At 51.3% G+C, this 14,564-nt stretch overlaps 4 protein-coding genes across 4 annotated transcripts; 1 reads left to right on the top strand and 3 right to left on the bottom strand.

Annotated features, from left to right (window-relative positions):
• Nucleotides 1–315: 315 nt before the first annotated feature.
• BDW43DRAFT_278251 (oligopeptidase family protein) lies at nt 316–2,933 on the bottom strand. Its single transcript, XM_032042146.1, has 2 exons — nt 2,695–2,933; nt 316–2,563 (listed from the first exon to the last, which is right to left on the bottom strand). Exons 1-2 carry the CDS (start codon nt 2,724–2,726, stop codon nt 445–447), a joined length of 2,151 nt encoding a protein of 716 aa, XP_031899508.1. The 5' UTR covers nt 2,727–2,933; the 3' UTR covers nt 316–444.
• Nucleotides 2,934–3,106: 173 nt separating this feature from the next.
• BDW43DRAFT_278248 (ATP-dependent RNA helicase BRR2) lies at nt 3,107–10,102 on the bottom strand. Its single transcript, XM_032042145.1, has 2 exons — nt 10,029–10,102; nt 3,107–9,973 (listed from the first exon to the last, which is right to left on the bottom strand). The coding sequence occupies exon 2, from the start codon at nt 9,861–9,863 to the stop codon at nt 3,228–3,230; it is 6,636 nt and encodes a 2,211-aa protein (XP_031899507.1). The 5' UTR covers nt 9,864–9,973; nt 10,029–10,102; the 3' UTR covers nt 3,107–3,227.
• Nucleotides 10,103–10,281: 179 nt separating this feature from the next.
• BDW43DRAFT_278244 (mismatch repair ATPase MSH1) lies at nt 10,282–13,648 on the top strand. The gene is made up of 2 exons (XM_032042144.1): nt 10,282–11,671; nt 11,732–13,648. The coding sequence occupies exons 1-2, from the start codon at nt 10,834–10,836 to the stop codon at nt 13,492–13,494; spliced, it is 2,601 nt and encodes an 866-aa protein (XP_031899506.1). The 5' UTR covers nt 10,282–10,833; the 3' UTR covers nt 13,495–13,648.
• BDW43DRAFT_101078 (ureidoglycolate hydrolase) lies at nt 13,573–14,564 on the bottom strand. The gene has a single exon (XM_032037752.1). It carries the CDS (start codon nt 14,374–14,376, stop codon nt 13,651–13,653), a length of 726 nt encoding a protein of 241 aa, XP_031899505.1. The 5' UTR covers nt 14,377–14,564; the 3' UTR covers nt 13,573–13,650.

The raw sequence follows: 14,564 nt of genomic DNA, 5'->3' as shown, positions 1-14,564 counted from the left end.
TGATGTGAGAAAGAGGAGAAGCGCCGGGCTCTGGCAACCTGAGAGTGGAGGTATCGCGAAGACTATCAAAATGGGGGTTAGTCGCTCAGAGAAAGATAGGCGGCATGGAGGGAGACAGCGGTTGGCTCCCTATATATTGTGCAACATTCTCAACAGGCGCCTTTGTCTTACGCGGCCTCAATGGGCGGATCATTATTACAGAGCCTTTGTCCGGGGGTCCAGATGAGGTTTCACTACACACGGAGATGCTTAGTCCGAGGCCTTTGTGCCCTTCGTTGCTAGACAAGGTATCAAAGGAAATGGAATAAAAGACAGTTCCAATTGCGGTCAAAAGATGCATTGAACTACATAAGTCAACCAAGTCATTACACATCCCGTCCTTAGACTGCGGACACGCCACCGCAAAACACAAAGCTCGAGCGGCGGGTGATAATAATCAAGTCATTATACCGACATGCTAGCCACACCCTTTTCCAAATCGGGGGCGGAGGCCAATCCAACATGCTTGTTGATGAAGTTAAAGATGGTACGGTGCCACATCAGAGAATTTTCTGGGTTCAGTACCCAATGATTCTCATCGGGGAACGTCAAGAATTGACTCTCCACTCCCCTCATCTGCAAAACATTGAACGCCGCTAGTCCCTCGGCAATCGTCAGACGATAGTCTAATTCGTTATGGATGATCAAGTGGGGAGTTTGCCAGTTTCCTGTAAAGCGGGATGGGTCCCACCGATCCCAGTTCTCCGGCACTTTCCAGTACGGGCCTTGAAGATCCCGAACGGGAAAGTAGAGCTCTTCAGTGCTTAGCAAAGAACGCATACTAAAGATTCCATCGTGAGTCACCAGGGCCTTGAATCGACGGCCGAGTTCATGACCCTGAATCCAGTTCACCATATAACCACCATACGATGCTCCTAGCGCCACAGCCCTGGTAGTGTCGACATAATCCAGGTTGTTCTCGATATAATCAAATCCCTTTACCAAATCGATGTAGGGACGCCCTCCCCAGCAACCACGAATCCCGTCTGTGAATGACTGCCCGTAACCAGTGCTACCTGTGGGGTTGGGTGTGATGACCACGTACCCTTGCTCAGCAAACACAGCAGGATTCCACCGTGTACTCCACTGGTTATTCCATGCTCCTTGAGGGCCCCCATGAATCAGGTACGCCAGAGGATACTTGTTACCAGGTTTAAAGTCGGACGGTTTCACGACCCAGGCGTGAACGGGGTGGTCCTCGGCTCCCTTAAACCAAATTTCATCGATCTGCGACGGAGACAGCCCGAAAGCGGCGCCACCACGGGCTAGTGAAGATATGACCTTGGGATTTTCTGGAGACTGGGGGTCGATAATCGTCCACCGGCTATTTTCTACCAAACTGTTACTTGCAATAAGCAGCTTAAACGACTTAGCCGATGCAGGGAACACATCAGTCACATAGCCCGAATGTGTCAGCTTCTTCAGCACGGAGGGGTTAGAATGACGGAAGTTAGCGAGAGGTAGCTGGTATAAAACTCCATGGCCATTCTCCTCAACTTGGACGAAGAGGGATTGGTCGTCATTTGCAAATGTCAGGGCTGACGGACTTAGGTGCCACAAGCCCTCTCCATCTGCCGATGTAAAAGCCTCTATCATCTCCCCACTCCAGGGGTTGGGTACATAGAGTATTCTGTTCTTGTCTGACTCATAACCATCCTCCCGCATCGCAAGGAGGGCAATCGAGCTGCCGTCAGACGAGAGAACAGGGGAAGACATGGCCCCTTCAAGACCCTTCAGGGCATGGATTTGCTTAGATTCTAGCGTCGTCACGCTAGTCCAGGAAAACATTGGACAATAATAACACGAGCAGGAGGTGTGCGTAGCAGGGTTCTCATTCGGATCCTTGGCGACGAACACAATTGCTGAGGGGCTGATGTCAAAATCCCCAGAGCCCCCAAAAGGCGGAATCGGCGATTCAACGCCGGTCAGACCGCACACAGATATCAGGTTGGTCAGCGAGGACGTTGAGTATTTCCCTGCATGTCTGGTGGCCGGGCTCATTGGAGCCTGCTGAAGCAGGCCATACCAGATGGCATTGGTCTGGGGCTCAATGTATGAGTCCCAGTGCCTCACATACAGAGAGCTATACAACTTTCCAGTAGTGAAAGGCTTTTTGGCATCATGAGGGTTGTAAAGGCTCCCGTCCGGGTTTGCCTTGCCCGTCACCGCAAAACCAATTTTTCCCGGTTCGATGGCGGTGACTTTGAGGTTTGACACTGGGCCAGGAACCGTTCCAGCGGTGTATGTCTTGTCTACCTCGCGGGCGTGACCAATTATGAAGCTGGTATTACCGTTTGCCTTTGTTTTGAGCCATATTAAACGGTCATCGTTGTCCAACCACTGCGGAGAGCTGGCGCTTGGATCATTTGTAACAAGAGCAGATTGGCCGGAAGCGATGTCCAATACTCGGATTTCGTTGGTCTTTGAATGCGACTCGAAGGAATAGGATGTCTGGGTATATACGGCCAAAGTCCCTGACGCATTGGGCACGGCAGCCGAGCGCCGAGGAGCTCCCAGTAGGACCCTAGGAAAGTGACGTGTTAACGTTTATGTTGAGTTAATGCATATGAGGAAGACAGCCATGATGAATTGATTATATATTGTTCTCCCTCGTGAACAAGACAAAGGAAGGTACTATGGAAGTGATACACTTACTCCGGTGTGAACTTCATTGGACGAATGGTCATGACAGATCCCCGATAAGAGCTGGAATAGTAAGGTACCTCCGGGCCGATAAGAGCTATAGTAGTATCAGAAGTAAGGTTATTATACTTATGTACGTATGTGTGTAGATATATATTATAGTATAAGAACACTGTTAATTCCACACGGCGATAGGGGATATGAAAACAAGACAGAGGAATGGGAAGGGATAGGAAGGTGGTGTGAGAAGGAGAGAAGGGGAGGGGAGAAGAGAAGTGGTGCCGACCTTGTTGGGGAAAGAGGAGAGAGATATACTCTTTGGGTTAGGGAGATCATGGGTCACACTTTCCCCACTTAAGCTCCACCGCTGCCGGATTGGGGATCGAACTATCAGATTGAAGATTCCATATTCAATTTTTTATTTCCCACATTACAGCATATAATTACACACACAAACGTGGACCAAGGTAATAACATCATACAGAGGCCACCCGAAGCATCAAACAAAAATTGAAATAAAATAAATAAATCTTGGATTCTTTCCTTTACTCCTCATCCTCCTCTTCACTTTCATCCTCGTCCATACCCTCAGCGGCCGTGACACTGAAAGTGGGCGCTTGGTCAACACCCACGTAGCTGTCGCTCATCAAGTACAATGTCAGCTCATGCTCGCCAGGTGTCGGTACGATGTACTCGAGACGCAACTCCAACTTCCGCCCAACAGTAACTCGCTTGATGGCAAGCAGGCTCTTGGTCTTCTCATCGCCCACCACCAACCACCAGTTCTCCATCTTTTTGCTGGTGTAGAAGGGCGCGTGCACCGTCATATCGGGTTCTTCGTCTTCCTCAACTTCCCGCTCAATCTTGATCTTGAGATATGAGGGCTCGCCAGCGGCAATATTGTCCGGATCTTCGACTTGGAAGTCAACATCAATGTTGGGATATTTATCGTTGGTGAATGCTGCTGCCTGGGCTAGCTGCTTGTTGTCCAGACCCAACCGTTTGACCAAAGTGGCGTAGTCCTTGTTCTCGGAGGGGTCCATGGCTTCCATAAACTCGAAAATGTCATTGATGCCGAACTCGTTGGCCACCTTGACGATTTCGGGGCTGAAATGAGGGATCTGCTTGAGAGGACTATCCCGATCCCACATGGCCTGGACGACCATCTGCGACATCTCCATGGCGTTCATTGCATTCAAATGGCCTTCCGAGGAGAGAACGTCCACACAGGCGCTAAGCAAGTTGAGAGTCTTGCTAACGATGACTTCCTGATCCTTGGCCAGATCAATTGGGAGCTGCATGCGCGAAAAGTGTGCCTGTAGCAGAACAAATGCCTTGAAATGAGGCGAGTCATACGCAGCCTGAGACATCTTAACCGGCACTCGGTCGTACACGCGGCGCAGAATGTGGTCTTCGTGGCGACGCATCTGGATGGACTCGAACTCTGTAGCTGATGTGACAATCTCCAAGATACCCTTGAGCTTGGTACGAGCTGACAGAGAGAGGAGGAATGTCTGCATGGTGATGAAAGAGATGTTGTAGTATGCTGCAATCATGGCCGCATTGAGAGGCGAGACACTATCATCTTCTTCGTCCAAATCGATGATCTTAGCTTCGGAAAGTTCCTTCAGGGTGTTCTCTACAAGTTCCGACAAGAAGGCGCTGAGACCCTCGTAGCTGACATCAGCAAGACCATAGAAACTAGGGTTAGCTAGAAGGCGGCGGTAAAAGTAGGTGTGTGTCATCCAGTCCACGGCATCCTGGGTTGAGCCGATGACTCTAGTGCTAATTTCAGTCACGAAAGCATCGTGCAAGTAAGCCTGTAGGTGGCTCTCCACGGGGAGTGCCTCGTTGAGGAACTTCTTGTAGTATTCACGTTTGACGGAAGGAACCATCAACACGCCCCGGCCAATCTTGTCTTCGCCGGGGCGAGAAGCCTTTCCGAACATTTGCAGAATCTCGCTGATGGGATAGTCAATATACCGATGCTCGCGGCCCTCGAAAAATTGCGTTCCCATAACGATAACCAGGTGAGCAGTGAGATTGAGTTCCCAGCAGACATCACGAGAAGCCAGGAGTACTTGAATAGCCCCGATCGAGAAAAGATGAGACACGATCCGCTTGTCCGTAGGGCTCAGTGCCTCATGGTAGTACCCGATACCGTGAGACAGCGACTCAGCCAGGGTTTGCTCCTGGACCCGATTAAGCAACGGAGTCAATTCATTAATGTCAGCGTTCAGGAATCGATCTTCGTCGTCATCGGTGGCACAAGCGGTCAACAGGTCCATGGCAGTTGAGCGGGTCTGCTTGCGGTTAGGAACGAAAATGATGGCGGGCTTGTCCGGTGAGAGCTGCAAGATCGAAAGATATGCTGGTCTTGCCATGGCCAGCATAAGAGAGGGAAAGTGAGGGATGCCAAATGATTGAATATGGAGCTCCAGAGGCACAGGACGGGCATGAGGACTGAAGTTGTAAATCGTATGTTTACTGGCACCGATCCATTCTCCGATATCCCGAGCGTTGGCAAGCGATACACTTAGACCGATGATACGCATGCCATTCTCAAGTTGGAGGGCGATAGAATGCATGCGGGACACCACAACCTCATAAACGTAGCCGCCATAGCCTCCAAGCATGTGGAGCTCATCTGCAATGAAGAGCTGTACGGTCTGTACATTCTTGCGCCTCTGCCATTGCCTAGAGAGGACGTCCCACTGAGTTGGCGTGGCGAGCACCAGGTCTGCCCGCTCCAAAAGTTTCAGGTCGGCCGTAGTCTCTCCAGTGAGCTTAATGATAGCCTTGCCGCCGGAAAGCTTGCTCAACCGCTTCTCCCAGTCTGCAAGTCGCTGATCGACCAGTTCCTGGAAGGGCGCAATGTAGACAGCGCGACCGCTATCTTCCTTGGCCCAATGACGCAATAACGCAAGTTCTGCACATACGGTCTTTCCACTTCCAGTAGGGGCACCGATGAAGACATTATCATCCGTATCAAAAAGGGACTTGAAGGTCTGTGTTTGGATCTTGTTGAAGTATTGCCACTCAGAGTATAACTGCTGGTATTCATCCCGCTTCAACGCTTTGATCGGAGCGCTTTGCATGGCCAACAGAGGAGTATGTGGGGGGAACCGCTCCGGAAGGATTAACTTCTGGAACGAGACAGCAATCTTCGTTTCCGAATGCATCCAACGGTCTGAAATGAGTGAGATGAAGTAATTCGGGGGCATTGGCTCAGTGATGGGGACGGTGAACTCCACAAGATGCTCATTCATCTCGGACTGCGCATAGTCTTTGCGAAGAATAAATTGGTCATGGAAAAGGATTTCCTCACCATCACAGTCTTCAACCACAATCCAGAAGTCCTGTGCGGTTCCGTGCAACATCTCGTCCCAGACAAAGTTGGGTGTAATTGTCAATTCAACCCGTAGCATTGACCGTGTCACCGGTTGAACCTGTGCCTGAACCTCCAGACGAGGGAACTTGGACACTAGATCGCAGACAACACGTCCGGCCTTCGGCATACCTAGTAGTTCACCCATGCGTGGAGGATCAAGGTCAAGATAGCTTGCCCACGGCACGTCAATTCTTTCCGCTTTCTGCATGATATCTCTGGGGCAGGATGGGAACTGGCGAAGAGGTGTCATGGTGGGCCACATCCGCCTTTCAGCCATCTTGCAGAGATCGAGGGCGGTCTTGGCAACAGATGACCATCCCTTCCTGAGCGCAATCTCAAATAGGGCACGCAAAAGACGACCAGCGGACTGAGTGACATAAACCATATCTGCCATCAAAGCAAGACCATCGAGCTTGAGTCTTGAGATATACGCCTGTAGCAGAACGTTGATTTTCGAGTGAGGTTCATCAATACCTTCCTTGACAGGAACAGGCACACGGCCCAAGAGCTTCGCCAATTCAAGCTTCTCATCTTGACGGACAGGGATATACTTAAACTCGTCACTCAGAGCGAAGATTCGGAAGAGCTCGATAGTAGTGACCGATGGCTGAAGATGCTGGGAATAGGTCAACATGGAGTTATGACCAATGTAATAATGCGAGGCAACCCGTCCTAACTCTGTAGACTGAAGACGCCCAGTCTTCTTCTCATACTTGACAAGACCTGCGCGCTCTAAGATCACAGCTGCCGAGTGGACCAGATCAACGCGCTTCTGCTCCAACGCATCATCATTCTCATAATCGGCACCGACACTATACAGCCCAGGAGAACGGAGCATACGGACGAAGAGGTAGGTATAGCCCAACCAGTCAACACCCTCGTCGCGATTCCGGATATTTCCAAGAACAATCTCAGCATTCATATTATCAGCAAGTTTGCTCATAAGCTGACTCTCGATAGGCAGTTGCTGGTTCATGAGGGAGAGATAATACTGAATTTCGGTCTGAGAAGTAATGATAATACCCTCACCAAAGGTATCGTACTGCGGTCGACCAGCTCTTCCTAACATCTGCAGGACATCTTGAGGACTCAATTCAACCCAGCTACCCTTTTCTGGGGAATAGACCTGGGTACCTTTGATAATAACGGTATGAGCAGGCAAATTAACACCCCAGGCCAGAGTCGCGGTACAAACCAAAACCTGGATACTGCCATCCGCGAAGAGCGCCTGAACTGAGTCACGATCAGCAAGACTCAGACCAGCATGGTGAATACCAAAGCCGTAGGGAAGGAGATCTTTGAGTGACGCATCATCTACGGACTCAGCTTCTTCAGCCAGGATAGCTCGACTAGCAGCGTCGCTTCGTAAGATTTGACCAATAGTCTCCATCTCCAAGGCCTTGTCTCTGATATACTTAGCAGTTTTAGCTGTCTCCTTCCGAGAGTGAACGAAAATAAGCATTTGATTCCGTCGCTGCCCGACTTGCTCGATAACCTTATTGTAACAGATATCGTTCATGGTCTTCAACTGCTTGATAGCTTTCTTATCTGTGACGCCAATGAACTCCTGCTTCAAGGGACAAGGTCTGTAAGAGCCATCGAAATGGAACAAGTCTTTTACGGGGTCTACTCGCAAGAAGCTTCCCACGTCACGGTAGTTGGGAAGGGTGGCACTTAGACCAACAATACGCACAGGTTCACCAGTCTGCTCACCCTTGCGAATGATCCGACTGACGATGCTTTCAATGACAGGGCCTCGGTCGTCGTGAAGAAGATGAATCTCATCAATGATAACAAGTCGCACAAGCTTGATATAGCTTGTCTCCGAAGCCTTTCTCGTAACAACATCAAACTTCTCTGGAGTCGTAACAATAACCTGAGTTTCAGCAATCTGCTGCTTTGTAAGCTGGCGATCACCAGTGAGTTCGGCCACTCTGATGCCGTAAGGTTCCAGTCGTTTGCCAAGGTTTCCAACTTGCTCCTGAACCAACGCTTTCAAGGGCGATATGAACACAATCTTGAAATCGTCGAGCATTATCTCGCCCGTTTCAGGATTACGATTCTTCCCAATTTCTCGAAGGACAGTGAGCATGGCAACATTTGTCTTTCCGGATCCTGTAGGCGCACAGACAAGCATGTTACCATCATCGTGGAAGGCCGAAGGGTAACACTTGGTCTGGATACGGTTAAGCTCTTTAGAGCTTCCAAAACCAATTCGTGCCCATTCGGGCAGTTCTGTGGTTGGAATGTTCTTCTCTCCGGGATCTCTCTTCGCTTTCGGGGGTGGTACATGGATCTCTTCGTATCCCTTAAAGGTCCGTTTGGTCGAGCCTTGAGGCAGTTTGACACTGGGGTTTGTCATTAAATGGTTGCCCTGGTGGAAGATGAGGTTTTCCAGGTTAATCAGTCTCTTTGGTTGAAGGCCTCTAATCAAACCGCCATCTGCTGGCTTTTCCTCCGGTGCAGGTGCATTTGGCACGTCAACATCCATAAGGTCAAGTTTGATCTTCTTCTCGGGCCGACCTGTCCCCTCGTCACGAGCTGTCTTGCCCCGGATCTCGTCCAAAATGGCGCGGTGTCCGGCTTCAACCATTTCACTCTCAACAAGGTGGCGGGCATCCGCATCTTCAGCCACCCTACGCCACCTAGTAACCCAAACAATCTTGTCACGGTTCGTTACCAGTTTAGCAACAAGATTGGGATGGTCATAGTCGAAGAGCTCCATTAGATCGTTTTCCACATCTCGCAGTGGCTTCTCCGCACCATCCTCGCCTGTACCACTGAGGATCTCCAGTGCTTCGGTAGCCTTCTCGTGCTGTATATGGGCATCTGAGTATGCGTTGCCAACCTGACGTTGAAGCCAGTATGCATCAATTTCCCGAGCAGAAACCTTTAGTGATTTATCCCGTCGGTCCTCACTGCGATCCATGCCACCATCTATGACCATTTCCTCGGTATCAAGTCCATCGGCAACTGCCTTTTCAGTGGTTGACTCGTCAACCCCGGGTGCCTCTTGTTGATCTGCTTCGTCCTCGTCTGACGACTCGTCTTCATCTCGCACTTCGTTGACAGTACCCATACGCTCGTCGTCTTCGTCTTCTTCGTCGAAAACAACGGCAACGCCCTGACGTTCATCGAGTTCCTCCTCACCTTCACCCTGGAGACCACCATCCATATCTTCATCATCATCCTGTGCGTCATAATCGGTGATTTTTTTGCCAAGGTTTACGAGTTCATTAAACTCCTTGGGGTTCATAGAGCTGCCGAGCAAATCATCAATTTCCTTTTTCTTATCGAAATCTTTCATCTCCTCATCCTTCAAGTACTCTAGAACGGCATCGGCGGCACTCCGTACGACTTCGTGAGGGACATCGCCAAGATGGTTTGCGGTCATAGTAAGGATCAAATCGTATGTGGCTCGGGTGGCAGGTGTCCGAGGACGGTATTTCAGCCCTTCGATAACAGCATCGGCCGCTGAAAGGATACCTTGGCCCCGTAATTGTGCTGGTTGGCCGCGCTGGCGCTTTCTCTGTTCTCGGGCGAGTACATCTTCGCCCTCTCGAATTCCGCCTCGCTCGATAATTGTCGGCCCGGCAGTCTTCTTTTTCGTCTTTGGCGCATCATCACGCGCCATCCTTGAGCCCATCTCCCGAATGCCAATCCGACCTGCGAGGGATTCCGGGTCTCCGGTAGGTTCATCGTTGACGCGAGAAATGAAACGACGGTCCGCCTGGAGAACCAGGTTGGACATCGCCGAGTACTTGTACTGCGAGATATTTTGGTCCGCCATTTTGATGGAATTAATATGCGATTAACTATGCAATAAATAGGAGAGGGATGCGACTAGAAGAAATCGTCTGGGCTCGGTGGAGCTCACGATCAAGCGGCGCGTCGACACTCCTGTGGCGAGAAATGAATCCTGCAATTATATGAAATCCCAGAAGGTTTCACAAACCTGGGGCATCCTCCTGCAGCAAACAAGCTTCCTTGTTGGTGCAGGGTCGCTAGATGCGTTGGGATGTTTGGGGAGAGTGTTGAAAGAGTTGCGTTTGAGAGGTCCGCTTCCGAAGTTCTCTTCAAAGCAGATTTGCGTGGCGAAGACGGAAGGTTTGGCGGGGTGGCCTCAGGCACAGTCTGTCAACGCTTTACCCTTTTTAAACCCAAATACTCTTACTCTCCGTAGAGCTCGCGACAATGCCAAAAACAACCTCCAACGTTCGAGACACGCTGGGATCATGCCGATCCATGGCAGCCGCATCTCACATCTGATTCCGTCGCGCATTCCCGTCCTCCGCAAACCCGATCTCATATCGTCCTATCACTGCCATGTCCACCGAACTATCTGCCATCATGCCCGCCGTCCGTCGCTGCGAATCGCGACGCCAATTCCAGCTTCTAAGCTCACGCTCCAACGTGGTGCTAAAACGCAGTCTACTGTGAAGCTGAAAGATTTACCACAAGGAGCGTTGAGGCTGGAGTCTTATGAGGATGCCGTAGAAGATGCACCGCGGTACCCCCCAGTCGTGCAGGGACATAAGAATAACATGCAAAAGTTCCAGAACTGTGTCATCCTGACCAGAGTTGGTGGCTTTTATGAGGTACGGACAATGTTCCTGGGGGGCTCATCTATCATGAAGGATCTTAGCTCGTAAACTCATTGCCTGACTTTATCCTAGCTGTATTTCGAGCAAGCCGAGGAGCTCGCTCCGTTGCTTAATCTCAAACTTGCCTCCAAAAAGACCAGCGGCGGCCCTGTTCCAATGGCGGGGTTTCCCTTTTTTCAATTAGATCGCTTCCTAAAGATACTCGTGCAAGATCTCAATAAGTACGTGGCTATTAGCGAGGAGTTCGCAAACGACGCAGAGGACAAGGCTCGCTCAGGGGGGCTTCTCTTCGATCGCAAAGTAGCCAGAATTATTACACCAGGCACATTGATCGATGAAAAGTTCATGGATCCTGCGGAAAATAATTTCCTCCTAGCCATATACATAGATGAGCTGTCATTGAAGACACAACTAGAGCAACAGGATGATGCCTCATCGCATCAGCATGTACTGTCGTCCGCTTCTCAGCCCGTAGGCTTATCCTGGCTAGATCTTTCTACCGGTGACTTTTTTACCCAGTCTACGATAGTGCAAATGCTTCCTTCAGCTGTTGCGAGAATTGGTGCTCGTGAAATTTTAGTTGACAGGAATATCCGGGATTTGATCGGACAGGAGCTGCAATTGCTTATGGGCCACGACCATCGGCTGATGACATTTTTCCAGTTTCCCCGGGATATCGCGCCAATGTCTCGCTGGGACTCTATGCTAGAAGCGCCCGTCCCTCCTAAGGCTATCGAGACTTTCACGCAAGAGGAAACGGCCGCAGGTTATAGTCTCTTGGAATATATCCGGGTTCAACTACAGGGACTGGATTTAAAACTTCAGCCTCCTCGTCGCCGGCACTTGAACGAATCTATGAGTATCGATCGTAATAGCTTGAGGGGCTTGGAGATTCTCGAAACTGCTCGAGATGGATTTGGCAAGGGTAGTCTACTTCACGCAGTTCGCCGTACTTGCACCAAGAGCGGGGCGCGTCTCCTGAGGGACCGTTTGAGTATGTCTCACACCTTCATTTGATTTACATTGGCCTCAGTCTAATCTTTCTCTTGCCTAGCATCCCCTTCTACTTCCTTGCGTGTCATCAACGAGCGCCTTGACCTTGTATCGGTCTTCATCGCAAATGGCGAGCTACGTGATAGTGTGACGCAGCTATTAAAGCGTAGCTATGACGCTCAGCGTCTGGTCCAAAAATTCACACTTGGACGGGGTGACCCCGATGACCTGATTTGTCTTTCCAGGGCTATAGAAGCCTCGAAAGAGATTAAACGGGTTCTCTCTGGCACAGGCTCCGACACCTCGGTGCCCATCCAGAACAATGAAAGTCTTAGAGCCATGACTAGTAGGCTTCATTTGAGCAAGCCTAGCCGACTAGCAGACAAAATTGTGGCTGCTATTGATGAGGAAGGGTTGCTGCAAAAGCAACGAATCGAGGATGATACCGCTACAGAGGCGGCGATGTTAGCTCAAGAAGTCGCCATGAACGAAGGCTTGCCAACGGATCTCGATGCATTGCCCAAGAAAGTGAAAGCCAAGAACACTGGTCGAGCTGGGACAGCTGCAGATGAGCCCTCGGATATCGACACCTGGATTATGAGGCGGGATGCAAGCCCTGCCCTCCGTAAGCTCCACCAAGCATTGACGACACTACAAGATGAGAAGGCCAGCTTAACGCAGCGTCTACGCGACTCTGTGGGATCATCTGCTCTTACCCTCAAGTGGACCCCTGGTCTCGGGCATATATGCCACGTCAAAGGGCCCAAAGTCTCCCAGGAAGCTCTCGAAGAATTAGGAGTGACACGAAATGTCGCATCAACCAAATCCACCAGGTCTTTCTATCTACCGGCATGGACTGAACTCGGCAGCCGAACAGATCAAGTGAAGCTCCAAATCCGACAGGAGGAGCAGCAGATCTTTGAGGATCTCCGCCGCGAAGTGATTCTCAACCTGGTGAAGATTCGACGCAACGCAGCTGTGATGGATGAACTAGATGTCGCGTGCTCCTTCGCAACGCTAGCACAAGAGCAGCAACTTGTTCGGCCCATTATCACAAAGGGAACCACCCACAAGATCGTCGGAGGCAGGCATCCGACCGTCAAACTCGGCCTCGAAGAGCAGGGTCGACGCTTTGTCAGCAATGACTGCTTCTTAGGCGACCAGGAACGCATCTGGCTCATCACGGGGCCCAACATGGCCGGGAAGAGCACCTTCCTGCGCCAGAATGCACTCATCACGATCCTCGCGCAGGTGGGATCCTTCGTGCCCGCTGAATACGCCGAAGTCGGGACCGTAGACCAAATCTTCAGCCGTATCGGCGCCGCGGACGATCTCTTCCGCGACCAGTCCACATTTATGGTCGAAATGCTTGAGACCGCCGCGATTCTGAAACAGGCGACGTCGCGATCCTTTGTCATCATGGACGAGGTAGGTCGTGGCACCACACCCGAGGATGGCACCGCCGTCAGTTTCGCATGCCTACACCATCTCCACTACCGCAATCAATGCCGCACCCTCTTCGCAACCCATTTCCACGAGCTGGTGGACATGACGCGCGATTTCGAGTCTCTAGGCCGATACTGCACGGACGTCAAGGAGACCGCGTCGGGGTCATTCTCGTTCGTCCATCGACTGCGCCAGGGTGTGAACCGCGAATCCCATGCGTTGAAGGTTGCCCAGCTTGCCGGGTTACCGAAAGAGACCATCGAGATGGCCCGGAGCATACGCGACAACGCTCGTACTAGCCCAAGTACATGTTCAGCGGAGATCAATTGGAGCCAATCCCAAACGACTCCAACGCAGCCCCAATCCCTCGTTTCGTAGCACATGATATCCTACTTATCAATTCTACATGTACAACTGCCACTACCGAATGTATACTAGCTACCATCTACTGCACTACCCCACTAACAAATGACTTCATTCATATAATGCATCATAACCTCATAATCCAATCCCTCCCCCCCTGGCAAATCACCACTACAACTTCGCCAACCCCCCATCCTGAATCTCAACCACAATCCCCTCCCCAAACGCCACCTCCTGACAATCCTCCCCCTCCATCCCATTCATAAACTGCACGACCACAAAATCCACCCGTCTCGACCCAACCACCACCATCGGCGCATGCCACGTCCCAGCCCCATACGTAACAGCCTGCCCGCCGCGCGCAACAAACGCCCTCAAGTTCCTCAAATCCGGTGGATCCCGCACCGTCGTCTGCCCAGCGGGCGTCATCGCCGTCGCCGTCTGGCCCTTCAGCGTCGGGGCAACGATAACCAGGAACCACGGTTCGGCGGGCGATTGGCAGGAGAGATCGATCGGGGTGAAGGTCTGGGTGGTGAAAGGGTGGCGCTCGAGGATTCGCACGTCGAAGGCTTTAGAGGGCTTTCCCGGCAAGGCGCGCAGTTGGCGGGGGAAGCAGCTGAACATGCTCATGCGGGCGGTCGAGGGCTGCTTGCTTGGGCAGTTGCCTCGGTAGTTGTCTTCGAGGGGGGAGATGGGGCTGTATTTTAGGGCGGAGGATTGGTTGGCGAGGACGGGGGTGGGTTCGTGCTGTGGGAGGGTGGTGAGCGGTGGTGCGGAGGTTAGGTCGCGAGGCAGAGGGGCGTAGATTGCTGTGCCGAAGGGGGCGAAGGCTTCTTTTGTGAGTGGTTCTGGGGTGAGGTGGAGAGTTGGTGTAGTGGTGAGGATTGGGGCGGACATTTTGTTGGTGTTGTTCGTTCTGGTTGTTGATTTGGGGGATTGGATGTGAGTATGTGTATGTGGAGGTAGGTTTGGAAGAAATAATGAGCAAGGGCCTGCTTTTGGAAGTATTTATTGAAGGTCAATCGGTGGTCTGGAGGAGAGAAGTTGGAGAGAGAGAGAGTAGAGGTATAGACATCCGGGAGTCG

This window comes from Aspergillus alliaceus, assembly GCF_009176365.1.
Source record: "Aspergillus alliaceus strain CBS 536.65 unplaced genomic scaffold BDW43scaffold_26, whole genome shotgun sequence".
NCBI lineage: Eukaryota > Fungi > Ascomycota > Eurotiomycetes > Eurotiales > Aspergillaceae > Aspergillus > Aspergillus alliaceus.
The sequence above is the reverse complement of the archived record's forward strand: the minus strand, read 5'-3'. Positions and strand labels throughout refer to the sequence as shown.

What these genes read in the sequence shown, in the direction of transcription:
- BDW43DRAFT_278251 (XM_032042146.1), bottom strand. Translation starts at nt 2,726, where the DNA reads ATGACCATTCGTCCAATGAAGTTCACACCGGA. An exon ending in CCAATGAAGTTCACACCGGA is followed by an intron (nt 2,564 to 2,694) that starts GTAAGTGTATCA and finishes TCACTTTCCTAG; the next exon opens with GGTCCTACTGGGAGCTCCTC.
- BDW43DRAFT_278248 (XM_032042145.1), bottom strand. Translation starts at nt 9,863, where the DNA reads ATGGCGGACCAAAATATCTCGCAGTACAAGTACTCGGCGATGTCCAAC.
- BDW43DRAFT_278244 (XM_032042144.1), top strand. Translation starts at nt 10,834, where the DNA reads ATGGCGGGGTTTCCCTTTTTTCAATTAGATCGCTTCCTAAAGATACTC. An exon ending in TCTCCTGAGGGACCGTTTGA is followed by an intron (nt 11,672 to 11,731) that starts GTATGTCTCACA and finishes TCTCTTGCCTAG; the next exon opens with CATCCCCTTCTACTTCCTTG.
- BDW43DRAFT_101078 (XM_032037752.1), bottom strand. Translation starts at nt 14,376, where the DNA reads ATGTCCGCCCCAATCCTCACCACTACACCAACTCTCCACCTCACCCCA.